The sequence below is a fragment of the Melospiza melodia genome, chromosome Z, assembly GCF_035770615.1.
Source record: "Melospiza melodia melodia isolate bMelMel2 chromosome Z, bMelMel2.pri, whole genome shotgun sequence".
NCBI classification, from domain to species: domain Eukaryota; kingdom Metazoa; phylum Chordata; class Aves; order Passeriformes; family Passerellidae; genus Melospiza; species Melospiza melodia.
Window position 1 is genome coordinate 10,866,647 of NC_086226.1, and position 19,728 is coordinate 10,886,374.

Sequence of the window (19,728 nt, forward strand, 5' to 3'; positions counted from 1 at the left end):
TACCTGACCCATCCTGTGATTCTGTGTGGTTTGGATAAGTGTATCATTTACATAAACATGATACAGAGAGGATCTTTATTTATTTGATTTTATGTATATGGAAATAAAACCAGATGAGAAAGATCAGGCACAGGGTACTTGTAACTTTATACTCACATCTCTGCTATAAAGTTGATGTTAAGTACAGTAAATAATCATATCGATAATGGCTCAAGTCCAGAACTGGTGTAAAGGCACAGAAGAGGTGGAACTTCCTAAATTAATAGCATTACAGTACAATCCTTCAAAACCTTCAACATTTTTAACATTTTAGCATTTCTTTTGCCGAAATAAATATTTTATCCCCTTTCATGTATTAGTAATATATTATATTAGTGACATACATTAGTAACATTTCTATTGCTAAAAGAAATACTTATTTTATCCCCTTGTATGAGTTAGTAAGATTTTATATTGTTTTCAGTAACACTTGAGATACATTTTCAACTTCAGAATGAGCACCATCTTTTTTGTTTTTGTTTTTGTTTAGACACTGTTTTCCAAATTGTATATACTTTTTTTGTCAGTTTGCCATTTCTAACAAAGACTCATAAAGATACTGTCTTGAAGTCCTGGGAACAATACAGGATGCCTTTATAGAGATTTCCAGAGAAAAGATGACATCAATGTTTCTGTTGTCTGTAGCCGACAGTGGGTTTTAAAGGGAAATATCATGAGGTCGTGAGAAATGATAACATGAGTTCCTGAAACAATTTTCTCTGAATAAATCTGTAAATAAAAGCTCTGATATACATGATCTGTAAATAAAAGCACTTCTTACTTCTCTCTGCAGGTTCAGAACCTGTCTTGCATTGCCATAGATTTGTGGTTCCTTTGTGGGCCTGAATCAATGCCAGCATTCTCTTTGTGTAACAGAGCAGGGACAACATTGACCATTTAAATGTTAATGTTCTAATGGTGTTAAACCTCAAAGAAAATATTGACAAAGACATAGTAAACATTGCAAAATTTCTTTTGCAGCCTCACAGTGGAATCAGAGCTTTATGACCTCAGCTCCTCGTGCACAAGTTTATGTGGTGCAGTCCTGTGAAACCAGATCACTTCCTCCTTTATCTGTTTTTATGGCTCCATAGATGCCTTGCTCTTCCCTTGAAAATTCATCCTCCCAGGAGATACAGAGGTAATGGAAGTTAGTGACTTAATGATGGCATAAAGATAATTGGGAAGACAACAATCCTTCATTTTCTGTCTTCCTCCTGTTTGTGCCTGTTGAGGCCCTGGTGCTCCAGCTGTCTCTGCACCTGCAAACTGTTTCAAACACAGTCCAGGGGCTCTGTCTTCCCAGTCTTTCTCTTAGTGGGTGTGAAATGTAGAGCCACAAAACAAAAGAAACCATGAAATGTGGCTTCTTCAAAAGGCAGGAAGGATGCAGATGCTGTGGTGAGGTTTGCCACACACTGAACCTTTTCTGGGGCCCTCAGTGGAGACAGTCAGCATCAAGAAAAGGTATCTGAGGCTCCCACAGGCTTGTTAAAATTAATAAGAATTTACCTAGGGGAAAATTGATTTTCCTGAGAATATGTGACTCTACTCTTGAAAACATAGAGAAAGGATGAAGCTGAAGCATCTCTGCAGAGGCACTTGATGCTGAAATGTAACCATTTATTTTTGATGTTGTCAGTTCATGTCTTGCGGAGCTTCTAAGAGCTGATAAGCTCAACACTGCACTTCTCTGAACAGTGTTGATGATACATGTGCAACATTAAGAACAAAAACAACCATAAACACCATATTTGCCCATAGTCTCTCAATGTTCATTAACAATATTGCATTAGCAGATGGCTTCAGGTGGCTTAACATATAACATAGTGGATGGATATGACAGTTTTCAGGACAGAGGAAGCACAGCATAAATACTGTAAATTGCTTTCACAAACAGGTTTTCAAAACTCTGGCAGTATTATAAAAATAAGAAAGAAGCTTCATATGCAATAAAATACAAATAACTGGGCTTGTGTATTTACTGTACAGTAATTCCTGATACTGCTTTGCAGAACTGAATTCCTCTACAATATTCTGTAGAGAGCAAATGACATTTCAGGCAAAGCATGAAGGAAAACAGAGAAAAGAGAGATGCTACTTTAAGATAAATGCTGTCATATCCAATGTTAAGATTTATGTGGTCAACCAGCTGCCAAATTCTTCCATTGGCCAAGTTCATTTTTTCAATTACAGCATCAGAACTGAGAAGTCACTTTTTAAAGAAGGCAGAAATGGCAGCTGTTTCCCATGGACAGACTTTTAGGTACCTACACATGGATTTGCAAAGCAGCTTTAGGCAGACTTTCCTGACAAGCTCAGCTAGTACTTTCACTTTTTTCATACAGAAGCAGCAGGATCCAGTACAAGATAATTACTTTACAATAATGCTTTTAAACAATAGGCTTCAATCTTTTTTATATTGCAGTCATTTTTCACACTCAAATCTACTTTTGACAGTAGCTGGTAATTAACTGAACCATTTAACAGTACCACTAATGATAACAGAACTGCACCCTGCATGGCCTCTGACACCTGTTTGAATCTCCTGCATCTTTTGACTACTGGAGGGAACAGCCCCCAACTTAGGACGCTTGAAGAACAAGATAAATAAAAACTTTCTTCCTAACTCTGTCCTTTTACATTATTTCAATTTATCACATTCTTCATCCATTAACTTTCACAAATTGGTAATGAGGAGTTCCATAATGACTCCCAGTGTAGAGCATCAAGATACCGTGGCCACACACACCATCATCACATGCCACAGCATGTGAACACACTGTGGGGGAGAGTGTGGCTGTGTGTGTCCGAGGCATAAGGCAGCCAGTTCTATCAAGTCTCCATTTCATAAAGCTCTGGAATTGCAACCGATCCAAGGAGGTAAGAGAGGATGACGTGCCAGCAGTGTCAGCACAGCAACAGCACCAGTGCTACTGACCCAGAAAGAAAATGCTCCCCCGGGGAGATCCCTTCCGACGGCTCCCTGCAGCCCTAGTCCACGTAGCGAATGCAGAAGGCCACGAAGCAGCAGCCGGCCAGCGCCACCGTGGATGCCGAAATGACGGTGACGGCGCTGCCGGCCACGCTGACCAGGAGCCCCAGGCCCACGCCCAGAATGATCTGGGCCAGCTGCACCATGCAGGTCAGGGCGGCACAGTCGATGCCCTTCCCTCGCCCGTGCTCCCCTGCTTGCTCCCCTTCCTGCAGCTTCTGGCTCTGCAAAGAAGCACAGAACAAGCCCCAGAAACGGGGCAGTGTCAGCAACACGCAGCTCTTGGCCGAGACATTGTTACAGCCCCGGGGCAGCGGGCAGGTCAACAGCTCGCTGCTCCCTTTCTTACACCACAGAGATTTTAAGTAACAGGAGTTTTCCAAGCTTCCACCAAATTTTTTCTCATCTGCAGTTTTCCCCTCTATCCCTTCTCTTAAGGAAGGAATTGGAAATTGACTGGAGAAACTATACATGATTTTCAAGTTCAGGTCAACTTGATCTCTGTCAAACTGATATTAAAGAGTACAGGTCATCCTGTCATGAATAATTTCGCTCTGACTCATGGCTGAAGGAACCATACTATCATATTATCAAAGAATCATCACAGAATCACAGAATGGTTTGTATTGGAAGGAAATTGGAAAATCATCTTGTTCCAATGCTCTTGTTGTGAGCAGGGACACTTTCCAGGGTGCTCAGAGGTACATCCAACCTGGCCTTAAACACCTCCAGGGATGGGGCATCCAAAACTTCTCTGGACAACCTGATCCAGTGCCTCACCACCTGCACACTAAATAATTTTTCCCTGATATCTAACCTAAATTTACTCTCTCTAAGTTTGAAGACATTTCTGATTGTTCTATGACTATGTGCCCTTGTGAAAACCTCTCTCCATCTTTCTTGCAAGCTCCCTTCAAGTACTGGCAATCCACAATTGTGCCAATCTGAAACCTTCTCTTCTCCAGCCTGAACAATCTCAATTCTCTCGGCTGTTCCTCACAGGAGAGGTGCTCCAGCCCCGTGACCATTTTCATGTCTCTGCTCTGTGCTGGCTCCAGCAGGTCCCTGTGGTTCCTGTGCTGGGAGCCCAGGGCTGGATGCAGGGCTCCAGGTGGGTCTCAGCAGAGCAGAGCAGAGGGGCAGAATCCCCTCCCTGCCCTGCTGCCCACGGGGCTCTGGGTGCAGCCCAGGACACGTTTGGCTCTGTGGGCTGGGAGTGCCATGGCTGGGCCATGTGCAGCCTCTCACCCACAGCACCCCCAAGCCCTTCTGGGCACGGCTGCTCTGGGGCTGCTCATGCCCAGCCTGGGCTGGCACCAGGGGCTGTCCCAGCCCAGGGGCAGCACCAGCACCTGGCCTTGTTAAACCTCATCAGATTCCCATAGGCCCATTCCTTCAGCTTGTCCAGGTCCCTCTGGATGGCATCCTGTCCTTCATGTGTGCAATCCTTTCATCTATGTCATTAAAGAAGATAGTGAATCACACTGGTCCCAGTGCAGACCCTTGAGGGCACCACTTGTCTCTGATGTCCATGTGGATTCTGAGTCATCGACCACAACACTCTGGATGTGACCATCCAACCACTTTCTTTTCCATCTAGGAGTCCACTCCATCAAATCCATCTTTTCACTTTACAGGGAAGGATGTTGTGAGGAACCACATCCAAAGGCTTTACAGCAGTGCTGATGTGCCCCACACACATATAGGCAGGAACCTGAAGTTATGGCTCAAAGCACATAAAGGAAATCAGCACTAAAATACAAATGTAATACTTTTATTGCTGGGGATGAAAGCAATCTGAAAGCAAACATCCAGACTAGGATTCTTCTACACTATTGAGGACCACTTTTAATTACTAATCTGTGTATCTGCTGCGATACATAGCAGAACAAAAGCCTTCATTTATTATGTACAAGTGTCTTACATATTAGCACCCTGTAAGGCTGCTGGTGGGTCACTGGAGCAGGTTAACTAGAGGGGTTGTGGAGTCTCCTTGCTTGGAATCATTAAACCAGAACTGGGGCAGCCTGCTCCACGTTGCCCTCCTTGAGAAGGATCTACATGATCTCTGGGGGTCCCTTCCTCCAGAAAGAAATTACTCTGTTTAACTGGGAAATTATGTGATAATTGACATATTTATTTCCTTCCTGCATAGGCTGTTAAATGGAGGAGGTTCTATTCCAACAACAAGAAGTTCCAATACTGCAGATCAGCGGCATTGTGGTGTTCTGGTATCCAAATTCTCTTAGCCATTAAGATGCTTTTTGCTTTTTGCAAACCCTATTACCTTGCCTTTGAGCTACACAAAGCTCACAAGTACTGGAGACAAACAGTCTCTTCCTAATCCAGTAGAAAAAAAAATTGAATTTGGATCCTAGGGAACAGCAGCACAGAACAGGAGCTGAAATGGCAGCATTATAAAACACAGCACATGATTTTGGTAGAATGCATAGTGGGAGAAGATGTCCACTCCTTGTTCTGAAATGATAAAGCCCCAATTTTAGACACTTTGAAAAATAAATTTTATTTATTTTGCTGGGCTGTTCCCAGTCTCCCTATGTGGCAGTAGTTCTGACCACAAATACACGAATCTGTAAATGAATGCACTCTTGTGCTTGACGTTTATTCTTTTTTTCCTGTCTTGTACATTGTAGATTTGAGCTAAGCCTCAACCCATTAATATAAAATCTAACATAGAATTATATATCATTTAACATCTGTCATAGCAGATACCACACATCAAACAAGAAACAACTGGTTGTCTTTTAAGTAACACATTAATATATTGGCCTATTAACTGTAAAGTTCATGCACACTTTAGCTTATTTTATTTCACTTCTGTCTTGAAACAGATAAAAATTTTGCATTTACTCCTCCTCTCTGAGTTGGCTGACCTGAGGTAAGAATTGAGATTTCACCCTAACCTGGGCTCATTCCCAGTCTTCTGTTTTGTGTTCATAATACATCATGATCATTCCCTGTTGGAAGGAGCAAAGAAATTAACCAAAAAATTATTAATCATATATATGAAATATTGAATCACTTTGAGACTTCCTCCTAGCATTCAGTAGAATAATTAAAGAGTTCATTTGTGTTCATCCCTCAGAAGGTGCTGGTGAAAGCTGTACAAAACAGTAGGACGTGTTGTCTAGCACTTGATCTACCCCTCTGCTGCTTAAAACTATGTTTTATGTGGTTTTCCAATATTTCAACATTGCCTTTATTAATTTCTTCAGATGTTCCAAGATATACTGGAACTTTTCCTAATTTCTTCCAACTCTCCTTAATTTTTCTTGTTTCCAGCTGTTTGACTAACTTGAGGGACTTGAGAGGACTTTTCCATTAAAGAACTCAACGCTTTACAATACATGAAGATCCTGCTGTGCCCAGTAACATGATACAAGGAGTGCAAGTTTTTCCAGATTTTCCTTGGAAACAGGATTTAAGGCCATGGAGGATGAAAACCCAACCACAGACATTTAGAAAGATAATGAGTATGTGGTATAGATTTAATACTGTACTATATAATGATGTTTCTACTTGAATGGCATTTGTTTATTAGCTAAGAGCTAATAAGCTTTTGTAACACTTTTCAGTTAACTAAAAATTCTGACAGCCTTTACAGGCTTGTTATTAAAACCTCAGGCCCTCAGAAGTCCTCTGCTAATGTGGCTGGAAAGAAGGATATGAGGAAGGTAGGACTTGAAGACAACACAAGTGGACCACCCTGCTTACTGCCTGAACATGTTCTGTGATTGGCTTTGTTTCAGATGTGATGATAAATAATTATTTGTTTCATGGAAGGCCTGTTTGGAGAGTTTGGAGCTGGGATATTAACTTTCTCTGTCAGAAACTTCCCATTCATATGTGTCATTGTTAATAGTTCAAAATTAAAATTAAAAGCTGCTCCTTTCCATCCAGTTTACCCCCAAAACAGGTTGAACAGACACAGACAGATATAAAATTAATGCTTCTTGGGACATTGCACTCACCTCCTCTTCCCTGTGGTACTCTGCAATGAGGTGGAATGGCACTGTGTACAGTGTGCTGGACATGACTCCAAAGAGTGAACAAAGAGCCAGAGTGGAATAGACATTGGGAAACAAGCCAATTAATCCAGTACCCAGTCCAAAAAGTAGGTATCCCATGAAATAAAGTCCCTTTAATCCTATGTATGGCAGAAGGACTTTCTGCAAGTCTGTGGAAAGAAAGTGAAAATGCTGATAAGATTAAAAGAAATAGGTAACATTTTATCAGGAGGTTCCTTTTAAGGAAAAAAAAAAACAAACTTGTATTTTGTAAAACGCAATGAAGAAGATCATCTTAATGACTTTAGAAGTTACCTCAGATTATTGTAGGTATAAACTTGCCAAAGAAAACTTGCTCACACCACCCAGAGCTCAACCTGCAGCTTGCACTGCAGCTGCACCCAGAGATGCTTGTGCTGAATAGAAGTTTATCCACAGAAGGGCTACACAGAAATGCCTGCAGTTAAGCTCCAAAGGAAAAACATTTCCCTCAAGCCTCTTTTAGATGCTCAAATCAACCCCCAAAATGCTACTTATATGAGTTTTCAGATCAGGTGGTTTTTAATTCTTTGGAAGAGTTATGGTGAAAACTACCTGGGGAGCTGTGCTAGCATGTTTATGCATAATTTTGGAGAGAAAGATTGAAGCTTCTGGCAAGAACTTCTACACAGGGAATGCAAATGGGGAGAGGTCACCTTCAGGAGCCCACAACTACAGCATTGCTAGGTGAAAGAGCACCTAAGAATTTAGTGTGGCATCTATTTACAGAATGATTTTCAGTGTTCAGGGTCAGTTCATGTGCAGAACAATATCCTAATTCCAAAGTCACCCCTCATGATGTGGTCAGGAACTGTTGGTGCTAAGATACGAGTTTCTAACAATGCTGAGAATGTCACATTCCTTAAGCCTTTATGTAGAACAAATTCCAGGTAATTTGGCATCCCCTTATGGTTTTTGAACAATGGCAAACAGCAAACACAGTGTTGGAGTTTATTCATGGGTACTTACAAGAATAGACTGATGAAGAAATTGCATTGATGCACAGCCCCCAGCATCCCATCTCTACCCCTGCTTTGTAGGTCAGGTAAAGTGTGGAGTTGTGAGGTGCATAGGGATTCCCGTGGTACACAACCTGAAAGACACCACAGAAGTCACAGCAGGCAGGAATGGCACCATGTAGGGAATGCCTCCTTCTCATGGGCACAGGGCCCATCCCTGGTAGGGAGCACCCACGAGATCTGTTGACCATGCCCTAACCACCCATTTGTAACTCTCCAGGTGTCACACTCACATCTCCTGGACTGTCACATCCCAGGCTCCACCTCATTTCTTACCCTCTGCCTTTTCCTGGACTGTCTATTGTACAAGTTTTTAAATCTGCTCATTTGCTCTTCTATCCTTTAGGTGTCCCTACGAACTTCCAACTAACTTTCTCTCTTCTCTCAGTCTTCTTGCCTTAGCCTTTCTTTCCTTAATTTATCTACAATTTTTTTTCTGTTTTCTCTTTCAGATTTTCCTCAACACACTTATTTTTCCACACAGTTATTCTCATATTCAGTTACTATTTTAGACAAGCAAAACCTTTTTCTTTCAGTTGTTCATCTACGCTGCAGGGAAAAAAACCCTCCCTCTTGCCTTGCCTGAATAGACAAAAAAGGCAAGGAAATAGGAATACTGTGTGGAAACCACAGAAGAGCAGGGAGTGGCAGTGAGATATTGGTGCCAGGACCATATTAGTGCTCTGGAAGGAAGGAGAAAGACATGGCCATACAGGCAAGAGTCACTGTCAAGGACATACAGTCCGTGGGAATGGCACGGAAAAGGCACTAGGGGGTGTTGTGAAGGCAAACAGCTGCTGAGAAAAGGGGTTCAGGACAGACAAATGCAGGAAGATAAAACTTTCTGCTGCCAAGTAGCTCCCTGTGTGCACAGAGCTGCATCCTGAGGCCAGGGAGGCTGCAGTGCAGGTGAGGGGCTTTGTGGGGATGCTGCACACACACCAGGACAAGCCCAGCGGCATCCAAGCACTGCCCAGCCAGAAAACCTGCCCAGCTGGGAGCAGCTCTGAAACCAAAACAGAAAATGGATGTGTTTGGGCCAGCTCTCAGAGCTTCACTTGGAACATTTAGACACAAATAGCCTTACAAATACTACACGTTTTCCCCAGTGATTTCCCCAGACAGGCTTGGAACAAGGGCCTGACCTCAATTAGCTGGTTTACAAAACTATTGTTGAGCCATCCAGATACAAACGGCTCTGACACCTGTGTCATTTCCTCAGGATAGTAACACCATTTCACTTCTTTTTGATGGAGGAGGAGATGCTACAAGGAAGGAGTAGTGAGAGCATTTTATGCTTTACCTGTCCCATGAAATCCGTGAAGAAAAGCATGTTGGACAGGAAAGCCATCCATCCAAAGAGGTGACTCACACACAGGCAGCGATAGTGGGATGGCATGCTTAAAAGTGTCTTCAAGAGGGATTTAAGTGTCATCTGCCTCTTTTCCTAAAAGCAAATATTCAAGAATAATACAGTGTTATTGTCCTGAATGCTAATGAAATAGCTGTCAGCAAATAAAGAAGGTCTTAGTAGTATCTTTTCATTGCTAAACTTCCAAAGTCTTTTATTTTTTGCTAGGAAGGGTTGCTTGGGTACTGAGTTTTCTTCAATTTACAAAATTCTATAAAGTATATAGAAGAGATGGAGTATACCAGCAGGAATGTAACATTCTTTGCTGTTATTATCAGTAGGACAATTATTTACATATAGAATAACAGGGAAATTTTCTGCCAAAGCAGACTCAGAGAGTTTTAAAAAAAACCCAATGAACCAACAACAGAAACAACGAGCAACAAAACTTATTTCTCTATAGAAACCATCAGCTTTACACTGAAAATTTAAAGCTGCCACAGAAGAAAGTTGTGCTCAAAATACTTCCTGAAAATTAAAATGTGTCAGATTCCTGAGACCTTTTATTCCCTTTCCATTCTATGTGCTAAATTCCCTAGGAAACTTCTTTTTCTAGGGAAACTTCTACCTCTTCAAGCATACCATGAGCTTTCCACTATGCTCTGTCCTTGAAGCAGGGAGAACCTGTGGTTCCCCATGGTAGCGCACAGAGAATGTGAGCTCCAGCATCTGAGCACCTCATACCAAGAGAGAAATAACTCATTTCATAACCAAAACTTAATTAGTGCTGGTTAGCAAATCTCACTGATGAGGAAAAGCAAATTTTCTCACTGCCTTCCTCACTGCCCCATGTAATCTCCCTCCTTGTCTCAGCCCTGTGCCCCAAAATTCTCAGATTCTTCTCCAGTCACATTCATCAGATCATTTGTATTTCTAATTTTTTTTTTAAACTACTGTAGGTGTGCTTAATATCAGGTATTTTTACACATAATTCTTCCTGTATTAAAGCTCCTGCATGGTTCACTGCTTTTAAAGAGAAAAAAATATATACTATTTTAACTGTGCATGATGGAAAACTTCCAGTTTTCTCTGAAGACATTTGAAGACAACAGTGTTTGGAGAGATGGTAAGGGAAGAGGTATGTTACGAAATGTGGGAGAACTGCAAAAATTATGCTAATTTACTCAAAATTCCTGGACTGGATCTTGTCTTCAATTTGCTGTAAGATGTCATTTTTTCCTTTCTTTCTTCATTTTTGTATATACTTTTCACAAATCTCCTTTCCTTTGAACTAGGCTATGCTGCAAGCTACTCTATGAATAATCACCACAAATAAAGTTGGAAAATAATTTGCTTCAGTGTGAGGTTTTTAATCCTCATAGGAATGCCAAAATTCAAGTTGCTGGCTTCCACCTTGGACTGTATATTGTCCAAATCCCTTGGAACTTGGCATCATTGTCTTTTTTTAAACAGGGTGAGCTTTATATTCTTCTACAATTATAAAAAGAATACAAGATAATTCCAGATTAACTCATTAGTGTTATTTCAAGGATAATTACTATCGTTTGACTTGGTTTTATTTAGTTTGCAATTCTTCCAACCTGCTTTTTAAAATAGACTTTCCAATCAAAGTTGGAGGATAAGGTCATGGAATTACAAAGGACACTGCAGTGATTACAAACAGTAATTTGACAGCTAGATAGAAATGGGTTTTTTTCTGTTTAGATATTCCAGAAAGTGGAAACGGAAACCAAAAATGTTTAATGCACACATTCAAAACATACCAGCACACAAACCGCATGCTAATTTAAATGATGTGCTGAAGTTTGGCTCTGTTTAAGCGCCGTATCCTTCAAAAGCTCAGAATACCAAATAATCTCTACAAAATCACTACAACTCAGGGCATAAGATGATAAGAATGCAGAGGAAGCAATATGACTCAGGTTTTATGGCAGTGGACCCTGAATAATTTGGCAGCATTCAAAAGAATACAAGGCTAATTGCTTTGGGTGTCTGTTCATACTGTAACAGGTCAAATCTCATTAATAATCATGTTAGCTATTAGCATGTGAGAACATAGGCCTTAATTTAGAAGAAATATAGCCATGATGCCTACAATTAAAAACAAGAGACAGAAAAACAGGAAGCCAAACCATTTCTTCAAGGAAGTGGTTATGGTAATGAATGGACTCAGCAAACATGTGCCGCAGGAGACAGATCATTAAAGCAGTGAGTGTCTAGAACTCATGCACACAAAGAAAGGCACATCAAAGGGACATGAGACTGATCAAAGCACTGGGGGACTCCAACAGGCTGCCCAGCCTAGGCAGAGGGGAGGGCAATGGCACAGGCTCGCCACCTCAGCTTCGCCTCCTGTGCCAGACATGGAACTCGACATTTCCCATGTCACTGACTCCAGGGAATTATTTCTTCCCGAGGCAGAGGCTACCCCAAACCACAGACTGCTCCCCCCACTTTCACTGCATCACTCTCTCATCTTCATTTGCCTTCTCTTTTTTTAGAGCCTGCATGGTCCAAGCAGTCGGTGAGGCTCAGCATCTCTGACAATTTGGAGGGTGCCCAGAGTGAACAGGGCTGGTGAAGGATGCTGGCTGCTCATGCTGGCCTGAGATGGAGAAGCTCAGACAGCATCACAGTGCTCCTGTCAGATTCTGCCCACAGCTGTTGCCTGGCTGTCTGCCCCACTCTGTGCTTGCCTTGCATTATCATCAGGCAATGCTCATTTCATATGTCTTGCATCTAATAATATTGTAATAATTTAATAATATTTTAATAATTTCATAATATTTTTCTTCCAGTTAGAAATACCAAGTGCTGTTATAAAATAAATTACAAATAGTAAAAGATAATAGATCCCTTTTACTTACAGATTAAACAAGAGTATTGCTTTCCTCCTTATAACTGTTTGTACATGCTTAGTATATTTTACCTGATTTATCAAACCTTTGTATCAGTCTATCAGGGACTGATATGCATAATGCCAAGAAATCAAAATGGAATTAAAATGAGAAGCAATTGTGTCACCACTGTTGTGTTATACTTTGTTTACCTAGGGTACCATGAGGTAGCCATGAGGATTTCCTAGCACTAAAAGTCATCTACCAAACCGTAAAAACAGTCATCAACAGAAAATGGATGTGTTTGGACCATTTCTCAACACCATACTAGAAGTGGGCTCTCCAGATACTTTTCTGGTAGATTCACCACTTCCTACGTGCCTTAGGTTGAAGAAATCTCTCACAAAAATGCATCAGAAACAAAATAACAGTGAGGATTTAAAAGTACTCACTGCTTTCTCACACCTCAAAATTTTGCCAAAGGCTCAGCTACAATATCACTCAAATAAAACTCAAACTCTGGCAGCAAGGTAGCACTGCTGTAGACAATTTTAAAATTTTTAAAATTGCTGTAGGAATTTTAAAGACATTAGTGCTCAATAAAATGTTGAGTTGCAGAATATCCAAGTGTCACACATTTCACATGTATTATGTACAAAACCATGCGGACTTCAGTGAGAATTAGAGACCTACATCGAATATTAACGGTCTGTAGTCTTTGCCCACAACTTTATGCTAATTATACCAAGACTAAAGGAAAAAGTAGATCCTATTTACAAAATTCACACAAGGAGGACATCAGGAGACTGACACTGAGCAGAAAATGGAGCCAGTTTCTCCGTCATACCCTGCCAATGGATCAGTGCATCAGAACTAGCCGGTCTCATACCTCTTGCTGGCAATACTTTCTAAAGAAAAAAAAAAAAAGAAAAGAAAAAAAAAAGGCAGGCAGACTTTCTCCTGTCTCTGTATCCCAGTGGAGGGTTCTTTTTTCTGTGCCTGGGCCTTACAAACAGTCAGCATTAGCTAATTAAGGGGTCTCCAAGGATGGCAAGATAGAAGCTGTAAAGTCTCCTCTGCACTCACCTGTGTGCGTGACGCAGCCGTGCATTTCCCTGGCTTGGCTGCAGCCTTTATTTCCATACAGGTTGGTTTTAAGTGACCATTCCTTATTTCCTCCTCTATGGAGTGGTATCTATGGGGTTCAGTCTCTTCCAACAAGAACTTTGCCTCTTCGTTTTCGTATCTGAGTGGGACTTCAGGAATACTGCACAGATGTACAGTAAGGCAGATTATGAGAACCAAGGCTGAGAAGAAGAAAATCACCTGGAATTCTGATGCCAAGGTATATCCTAGTATGGTTTGACCCCAATCCATAGCACCTGTAAGGTAACCCAGGGCTCCTCCCAAACCTACAATGGTGGGAGAAAAAAAAAGGAAAAAATAAATGTCTACTGGCATTGACAAAATAAACAAAGAGCACATAATACCCTCAATACGTGATACCCTCTAGAAATGATGGAATAATCACTCTTCAGATATTTATCACAAGAAATAGGAATACTGAGCTAAACACATACATGAGCAGTTACTAAAACATCTCTTGAAAACTCTCTTCAGATCTGTCAGGCAGAGCTCTCTAGAAATAGGCTGAATACACAGCAAAATAGGGTCCATTTCTTTTTTTGACTCTTTCAAGCTCTATTTTCTTTGAAATGGTAAATAATGCAAGTAAAACTAAATTAAATCCTACAAGAAAAATGTGGTTTTCATTTTTTATTTTCACAGAACAAACATTTTTAAAATTCTTTTGAGAGTTTCTATAGTTTAGAATTTGTAAAATGTATTTAGCTTAGTCCAAACAGAAATACTGCCTCTGTGTGATTTTTTTCTAAAATCGGAAATAAACCCAAAGACATTGTTTTCTACTTACACAAATCCAAGTACAACACCACTTGGTAAAGAAAACAGAAAGGAAAAAGTATAAGTGTGTAATCCCATTTACTAATTTTCTCAGAAGAGGTAGACTAAAGGGTAAAATGAGAATGCTACTTTGTTCCTTGGTGTTAATAAACCCAGTTTTCAGTCAGTCTGGTTTTTTTACAATTCTTCTCTTTGTTACTATAAGCACACACAGAGATGCACAGGATCGTGCCCTCTGTTACACTCAGCACAGGCTCTGGTGGGGCTGGCACCTTTGTAGGGTCCTGACACCTCCTTAACCAGGTGGCACTAGGGCATGGATGGCTGGCAGTTCCATGGGTTAGCCCCTTCCCCAGAACTCAGAAGCATTTCTACCCTTCTGCTTAGGAGATCTGATAACAGTCTACAGCAAAGCCCTGCATCTGACAAAAACTAACAGCACCTGCACTTGCTTCCCCCAAAACCATGGGATTTTGATTGAGTTCTGGGCTTTCTGTACCTTCTTTACCCTCTTGGGTCTGATTATGGCCCTCATTCATTGTGCACTATTGGGCATTTCACAGGGGACTGTATCCTTGCTTGTTCTCATAAAAACCAATTACGCTATTAATAACTTTTTAAAGAAAATTTACACAACATTATTTTCAGTGTATGCTTGCAGACAGAATGTTTGACATTAGAGGATGATTTTGCTGTTTTGAAAAAGAAGCATCATGATATTGGAATGCAGCCTAAATGTTGATTGTGTGCACTCTTTCTTCCACTTGAATAAGTGGCCATGGGTTTCATAACTGCAAAGCTATCAAGTTTCATGTTCAAACCCTAAACTGAAAGCAAACTGGAGAGTAAAATCTCAGAAATATTAAGCATAAAAGGAAAGGAGGAACTAAAGTAGAAAAAAGAAACAATATCTAAAACAGAACCTGGACAAGAAATGGGAAGATTGCTGTCTGTGTCTAATAAGGATAAAATGGGCAATGATAAATGTAAACTGTAGGGAATTTATAATAATGTTGCAGTTTAGGGAACACAAACACCAAGGCCAGTAAATTACTGGAGAAGACTGCCTTGGGGAGGCTGTAGAACTCCAGTCAAGGGAGGATTTCAACACCAGACCAGGGAACTTTCTGTTAGGAAGGGTTGAGATGAACTTGCTGTGGAGAGCACAGGATGCTGGGCCAAGTCACACACTCTGCCCCATTTCTGTCCTATTTCACATTATTTGTCTCACATTCCCTTTCACAGATCAGTACACTGAGTCAGCTAAATCTGTAGCTTCAAACTTGGAGACTTTTTAGTATCATCCAAAAAAATATTGCAACCAGAGTTGTGCTGAATATACATAAACACTCACTCCTTTCTTTTTCCAAACAAGTGATTCTTTAACATTTTATCTGTTTCAATGGATAATACAGATTTAATTCCCATGTGGCTTTAAGCTTCCCTTATAAACTGTGTTCCTGGATATAGGTATTTCATGTGTCCAAAATCAGCCTTTTTCATTAGCTACTACACCTCCCTCCTTCAACAGAGTAACTGCTACTGAGTTTATGAGTCTCTGCTCCTGCTGGGGGTTCAGTACCCACAAAAATCTGCTGTAAAAAGATTGCATGACTTTTCATCTAGTCTGCTTTTTGTCTAGTGCTTTCACAGGGGTTACTCTCAGACATGGCAGCAGGTTCCTCCTGGGTCACTCCACAGGTACACGGCCTCACGTGCCTTCCCTGTGCATTTCCTCAACACAGGGCTCACATTATACAGATGATTCCATGGAATCCATGTTCAGGGGTTGGAATGGACCTTAGAGATCATCCAGACCCATCCAGGGATGCCTCCAACTGGACCAGGCTGCTCAAGGCCTTATCCAGCCTGGCCTGGAACACTGACAGGGCTGGTCAGCCATAACCTCCATGGACAACTCATTCCAGTGTCTCACCACTCTCACAGGGAATAATTTCTTCCTAACATCCAGCCTAAATTTCCCCACATCCTCCTAAAGAAGAGTCCCTCTCCAGCTTCGCTGTGGCCCCCCTTCAGATACTGGAGGACTCCAGACAACCTTCTCTTCTCCAGGCTGAACAGCCCAAACCTTCTCAGCCCATCTTGATGGGAGAGGTGCTCCAGTCCCCTTATCAACTTTGTGGCCCTCCTTTGAGCTTGTTCCAACAGTTTTATGTCCTTCTGTAACTCAATAACATTTAAAAAATGTACTAAAACAAATGAAGCTGGTAACTTCATTTGCAGGAGTTTGAACTTAACCACTTGGTCTTATTTTGTGGGAATTGTGACGTTCTGAATTTTACACAGGACTCTTGTTTCTATGCAGCATATACTGGAGCACTGCTGAAGAATAGGAATCAATTGGTTTGCGCAGCTCTTGTTGCACGTCACATGACAAATCAAAAATGTTATTTTTATGTGCAACAGCAATGAAACAAGCTACATCCATTAATTTCTGCCTCAGCAAAAAACTTGAAAAAAACCCAAAACAAACTGACAAACCCTATTTCACATTTTAAAATAACTAACTGCTCTTAAATCATGCCTGTGTTGCTGTAATTATTTGTGCCTGCAGCCTTCGTCAGATTTTTGCAGCAGCAATCACAAGTTGCTGTTCTCCGGAGTAGTGAAAACCCAGCAACAAAAGTCCTGTGACTGAAGTGCAGGATCAGATGATCAGTTCATTCAAGATTAGAAACACAGGGAGGATAAAACCCAAGCAATTACCTTCCTCTCCTTTGAGAGGCAGGGAGGAAAAGAAGGGATCAGTGTACCTGTAAAGAGGGCGTGGTAATGCAGACCCTTCTCTTTATCCTGATGAGAGCAGACATCAAATAAATATGCTTTGATTGGACCATCAATAAAATCAGCTGCAAAATCAAAAAGTACTACTCCCAGCATGGTAATGACTATTGCCCACGTCCGCTGCTTGTCTCTCTCAGCGATGAAAGCTAAAAAAAGAAAAACACCCTCATTCTGACAGCAACAGTGCCATGTTCTGCAAAACCACATTTAGTCTTTCCTGACACTTCAAAATCTAAACAACAACTGGTTACACAGGAGAGTCCAGTGACACCAGAATCTCATCAGGGAAGCGGGAGAGCTGAGTCTGTGTAGCGCTGAGCTGGGCTAGGCTGACTTACTGCCTTGAGCCAACACTGCTCAGAATGCTTCAAGCTCCACAACCAAGAGCATCACTATCCTAAATCTATTCCTTAACACCTCCAAGGCATGCTCTGGTAGCCTAACACATGCGTTTTGTAATACTTTCAGTTTGTTCCCTTTGCCCAACCCTTATATTGCTTTAGATAATCAAGAGTTGACTGCAACATCTCTCTCTGGATCAATGAAATCAAGTATATTCAAATATTCAAATCAAGTATATATCAATAATATCAAGGAAGAGAGAATAAATCAATCCATAAAACACACACCTCCCCCATCTGCCTAGTCAGCAACAACTTTGTATCAAGACTTTAAGAAGTCATATCCCGAGCCAAAATGTAACAATATGGATGTCACTCCTATTTGATTTTGCTTGTTTCAGCTGCAACTGAGTTTTCAAGAAGTTAAGGATTTTTGTTTTTCACCAGCACGGTACAAGAGTCAAGCCAGTGCTGCAATAATTGAAGGCGAGTATTTTGAATACTAATCCATCTAAAACAGGGATGAGCAGGGATTCAGTTTGGGTATGTATTACATCACAAAAACAATACTATCATTTAAGCTAACAAGGTAGATCTTAGTTCATGAAAACTTCTATGGCCTAAGCAAATCTTTACCTGAAGGAGCTTGTCAGGCAACCAAACCAACATACAACAGACTGCAATCACATGCACAGACTACAGAACACTATGCACAGGGTACATAACATGCAGTGTTAGAATTGAATGTACACAGAGATTACGGCGCTCCCCAGCTCCTTCAGTGCACCCGAGTCACACGATACCAAATTTTAACAGTGCATTTTAAGAAGGAAAAGGGGAACCCCTCTCCTTTTTCTGATTTGAAAGGCTAGGATGAGTTTTGTCTGTCAGCACAGCACATGCCCCTCACTCACCTGAGATCATCACGTCCCCATTGAGGTACAAAGCCATGCCTAACAGCATTATGATGCCCAGACCCAGAATGTAAGGTCGCCTCCTGCCCCAGCTACAGGTGCAGTGATCACTGGCTGAACCTACCACGGGCTGCAGCACGAAGCCCAGGATAGGGCTGATGAGCCACACGAGGCTGTAGAGGTTCTTGGGCAGCCCTACACTGAGCAGCACCGGCGTGACAAAGGCGGCCTCCACGGCATAGCAGAACTCCCGGCCGAACATGGCCATGCTGTGCATGACCAGCCTTCCCACCGCTCGCCTCCTGGGCACCGCTGCACCAGTCCTCATCACTGCCTGCCTTGGGGCCTCCTCCTTCTCTCTGGGGCCATCCATGTCGGCCTTGGCCGCTCCAGAGGCGGGCAGGAGAGCCCCGTGGAAGCTCTCCTTCGTTAAGGTCATAGCTCCGGCTGCGAGCAGCGCCGTGGCAGGCTGGTGCTGCCTGCTCTGGCTGACATGGGGCCCAGATCATATGCCGGGTGGGATCGGTCTGTGCTGGGGGAGGGATCACATACTTTCATGGCTCTGCGATCACAAGTTATGCCAGGAAGGGGGCGGGGAAGCGTGTGTTCACATTAGCTGATCTGAGCTCTTGGGCGTCTGCGCTGCTCCCGACTATCCACAACTGAGGAATGACTGTTTGCGCATGAAGCACACATACAACGGGAACATACATCACATGGTCCGGGCGCAGGATTAGCCTGACACAAAGCTGCTCCTCTTGCTGAAAGATCTTGCTGTAAGATGTCAGTGACACCAGGAACCCAGTCTTCATCTTCCCATTCAGCAAACACGAGCATCAGACCATTCCCTACTGACTATCCTGGGGGGAAAAATCCCTATCTCTCTGGAAGAGGATTTCAAGGCACTTCATAAGGATGAGTAAGTGAACCTATCCATTGCCTTGGAGCCTTAGAGGCAGATATAACACTTGGCAGGAATCTGTCAAGCAGCAACTGATGAGTACTTTTTTGTATGTGATGTGTACTGCCCTCAAAAGAACTGATTATATCTTGGTTTCTGAAAACAGAGAGTATCAGAATTACTTATAAGAGGGTTTTTTAAACAGTCTTTCTTGCCTTGAAAGAAACCTGTATTGACCTTACTCAAACTGTACCTTTCAGGTTAGCCACCTGAGGGAGGCAGCTGATCCAACCCATCCTGAAGAAACACAAGGTTTTAAATTGACATCAGTAATTCTGGTTTCAGAACTTATCCATGATGGACATCACATCTGACAATGCTGATTTTTCTCCAACACAATCAGATATATCTGGGACTAAGAAACTTGTCAAGTCCTATGGCAACTGTGTATAATGTTCAGTAGCTTACACTACACTATGAGCTGGAAACCCCAGGTGTTTGTGCTGATGGTTTAG

The 19,728-nt window shown here is 41.8% G+C and overlaps 1 protein-coding gene across 2 annotated transcripts; it reads right to left on the reverse strand.

The window, feature by feature from the left end:
- Nucleotides 1-1,645: 1,645 nt before the first annotated feature.
- Nucleotides 1,646-18,800, reverse strand: SLC45A2 (solute carrier family 45 member 2). Of its 2 annotated transcripts, XM_063180681.1 has the most exons (7): nt 18,313-18,800; nt 17,027-17,203; nt 13,416-13,741; nt 9,424-9,567; nt 8,071-8,194; nt 7,027-7,232; nt 1,646-3,258 (listed from the first exon to the last, which is right to left on the reverse strand). In XM_063180681.1, exons 1-7 carry the CDS (start codon nt 18,749-18,751, stop codon nt 3,034-3,036), a joined length of 1,641 nt encoding a protein of 546 aa, XP_063036751.1. In that variant the 5' UTR covers nt 18,752-18,800; the 3' UTR covers nt 1,646-3,033. The 2 variants fall into 2 exon arrangements, with proteins under 2 accessions (XP_063036751.1, XP_063036752.1); XM_063180682.1 differs by lacking the exon at nt 17,027-17,203.
- Between the last annotated feature and the right edge of the window lie 928 nt (nt 18,801-19,728).

What these genes read in the sequence shown, in the direction of transcription:
- SLC45A2 (XM_063180681.1), bottom strand. Translation starts at nt 18,751, where the DNA reads ATGACCTTAACGAAGGAGAGCTTCCACGGGGCTCTCCTGCCCGCCTCT. An exon ending in TTACCACGCCCTCTTTACAG is followed by an intron (nt 13,742 to 17,026) that starts GTACACTGATCC and finishes CCACCATTGTAG; the next exon opens with GTTTGGGAGGAGCCCTGGGT. An exon ending in TCACGGATTTCATGGGACAG is followed by an intron (nt 8,195 to 9,423) that starts GTAAAGCATAAA and finishes GGTGTCTTTCAG; the next exon opens with GTTGTGTACCACGGGAATCC.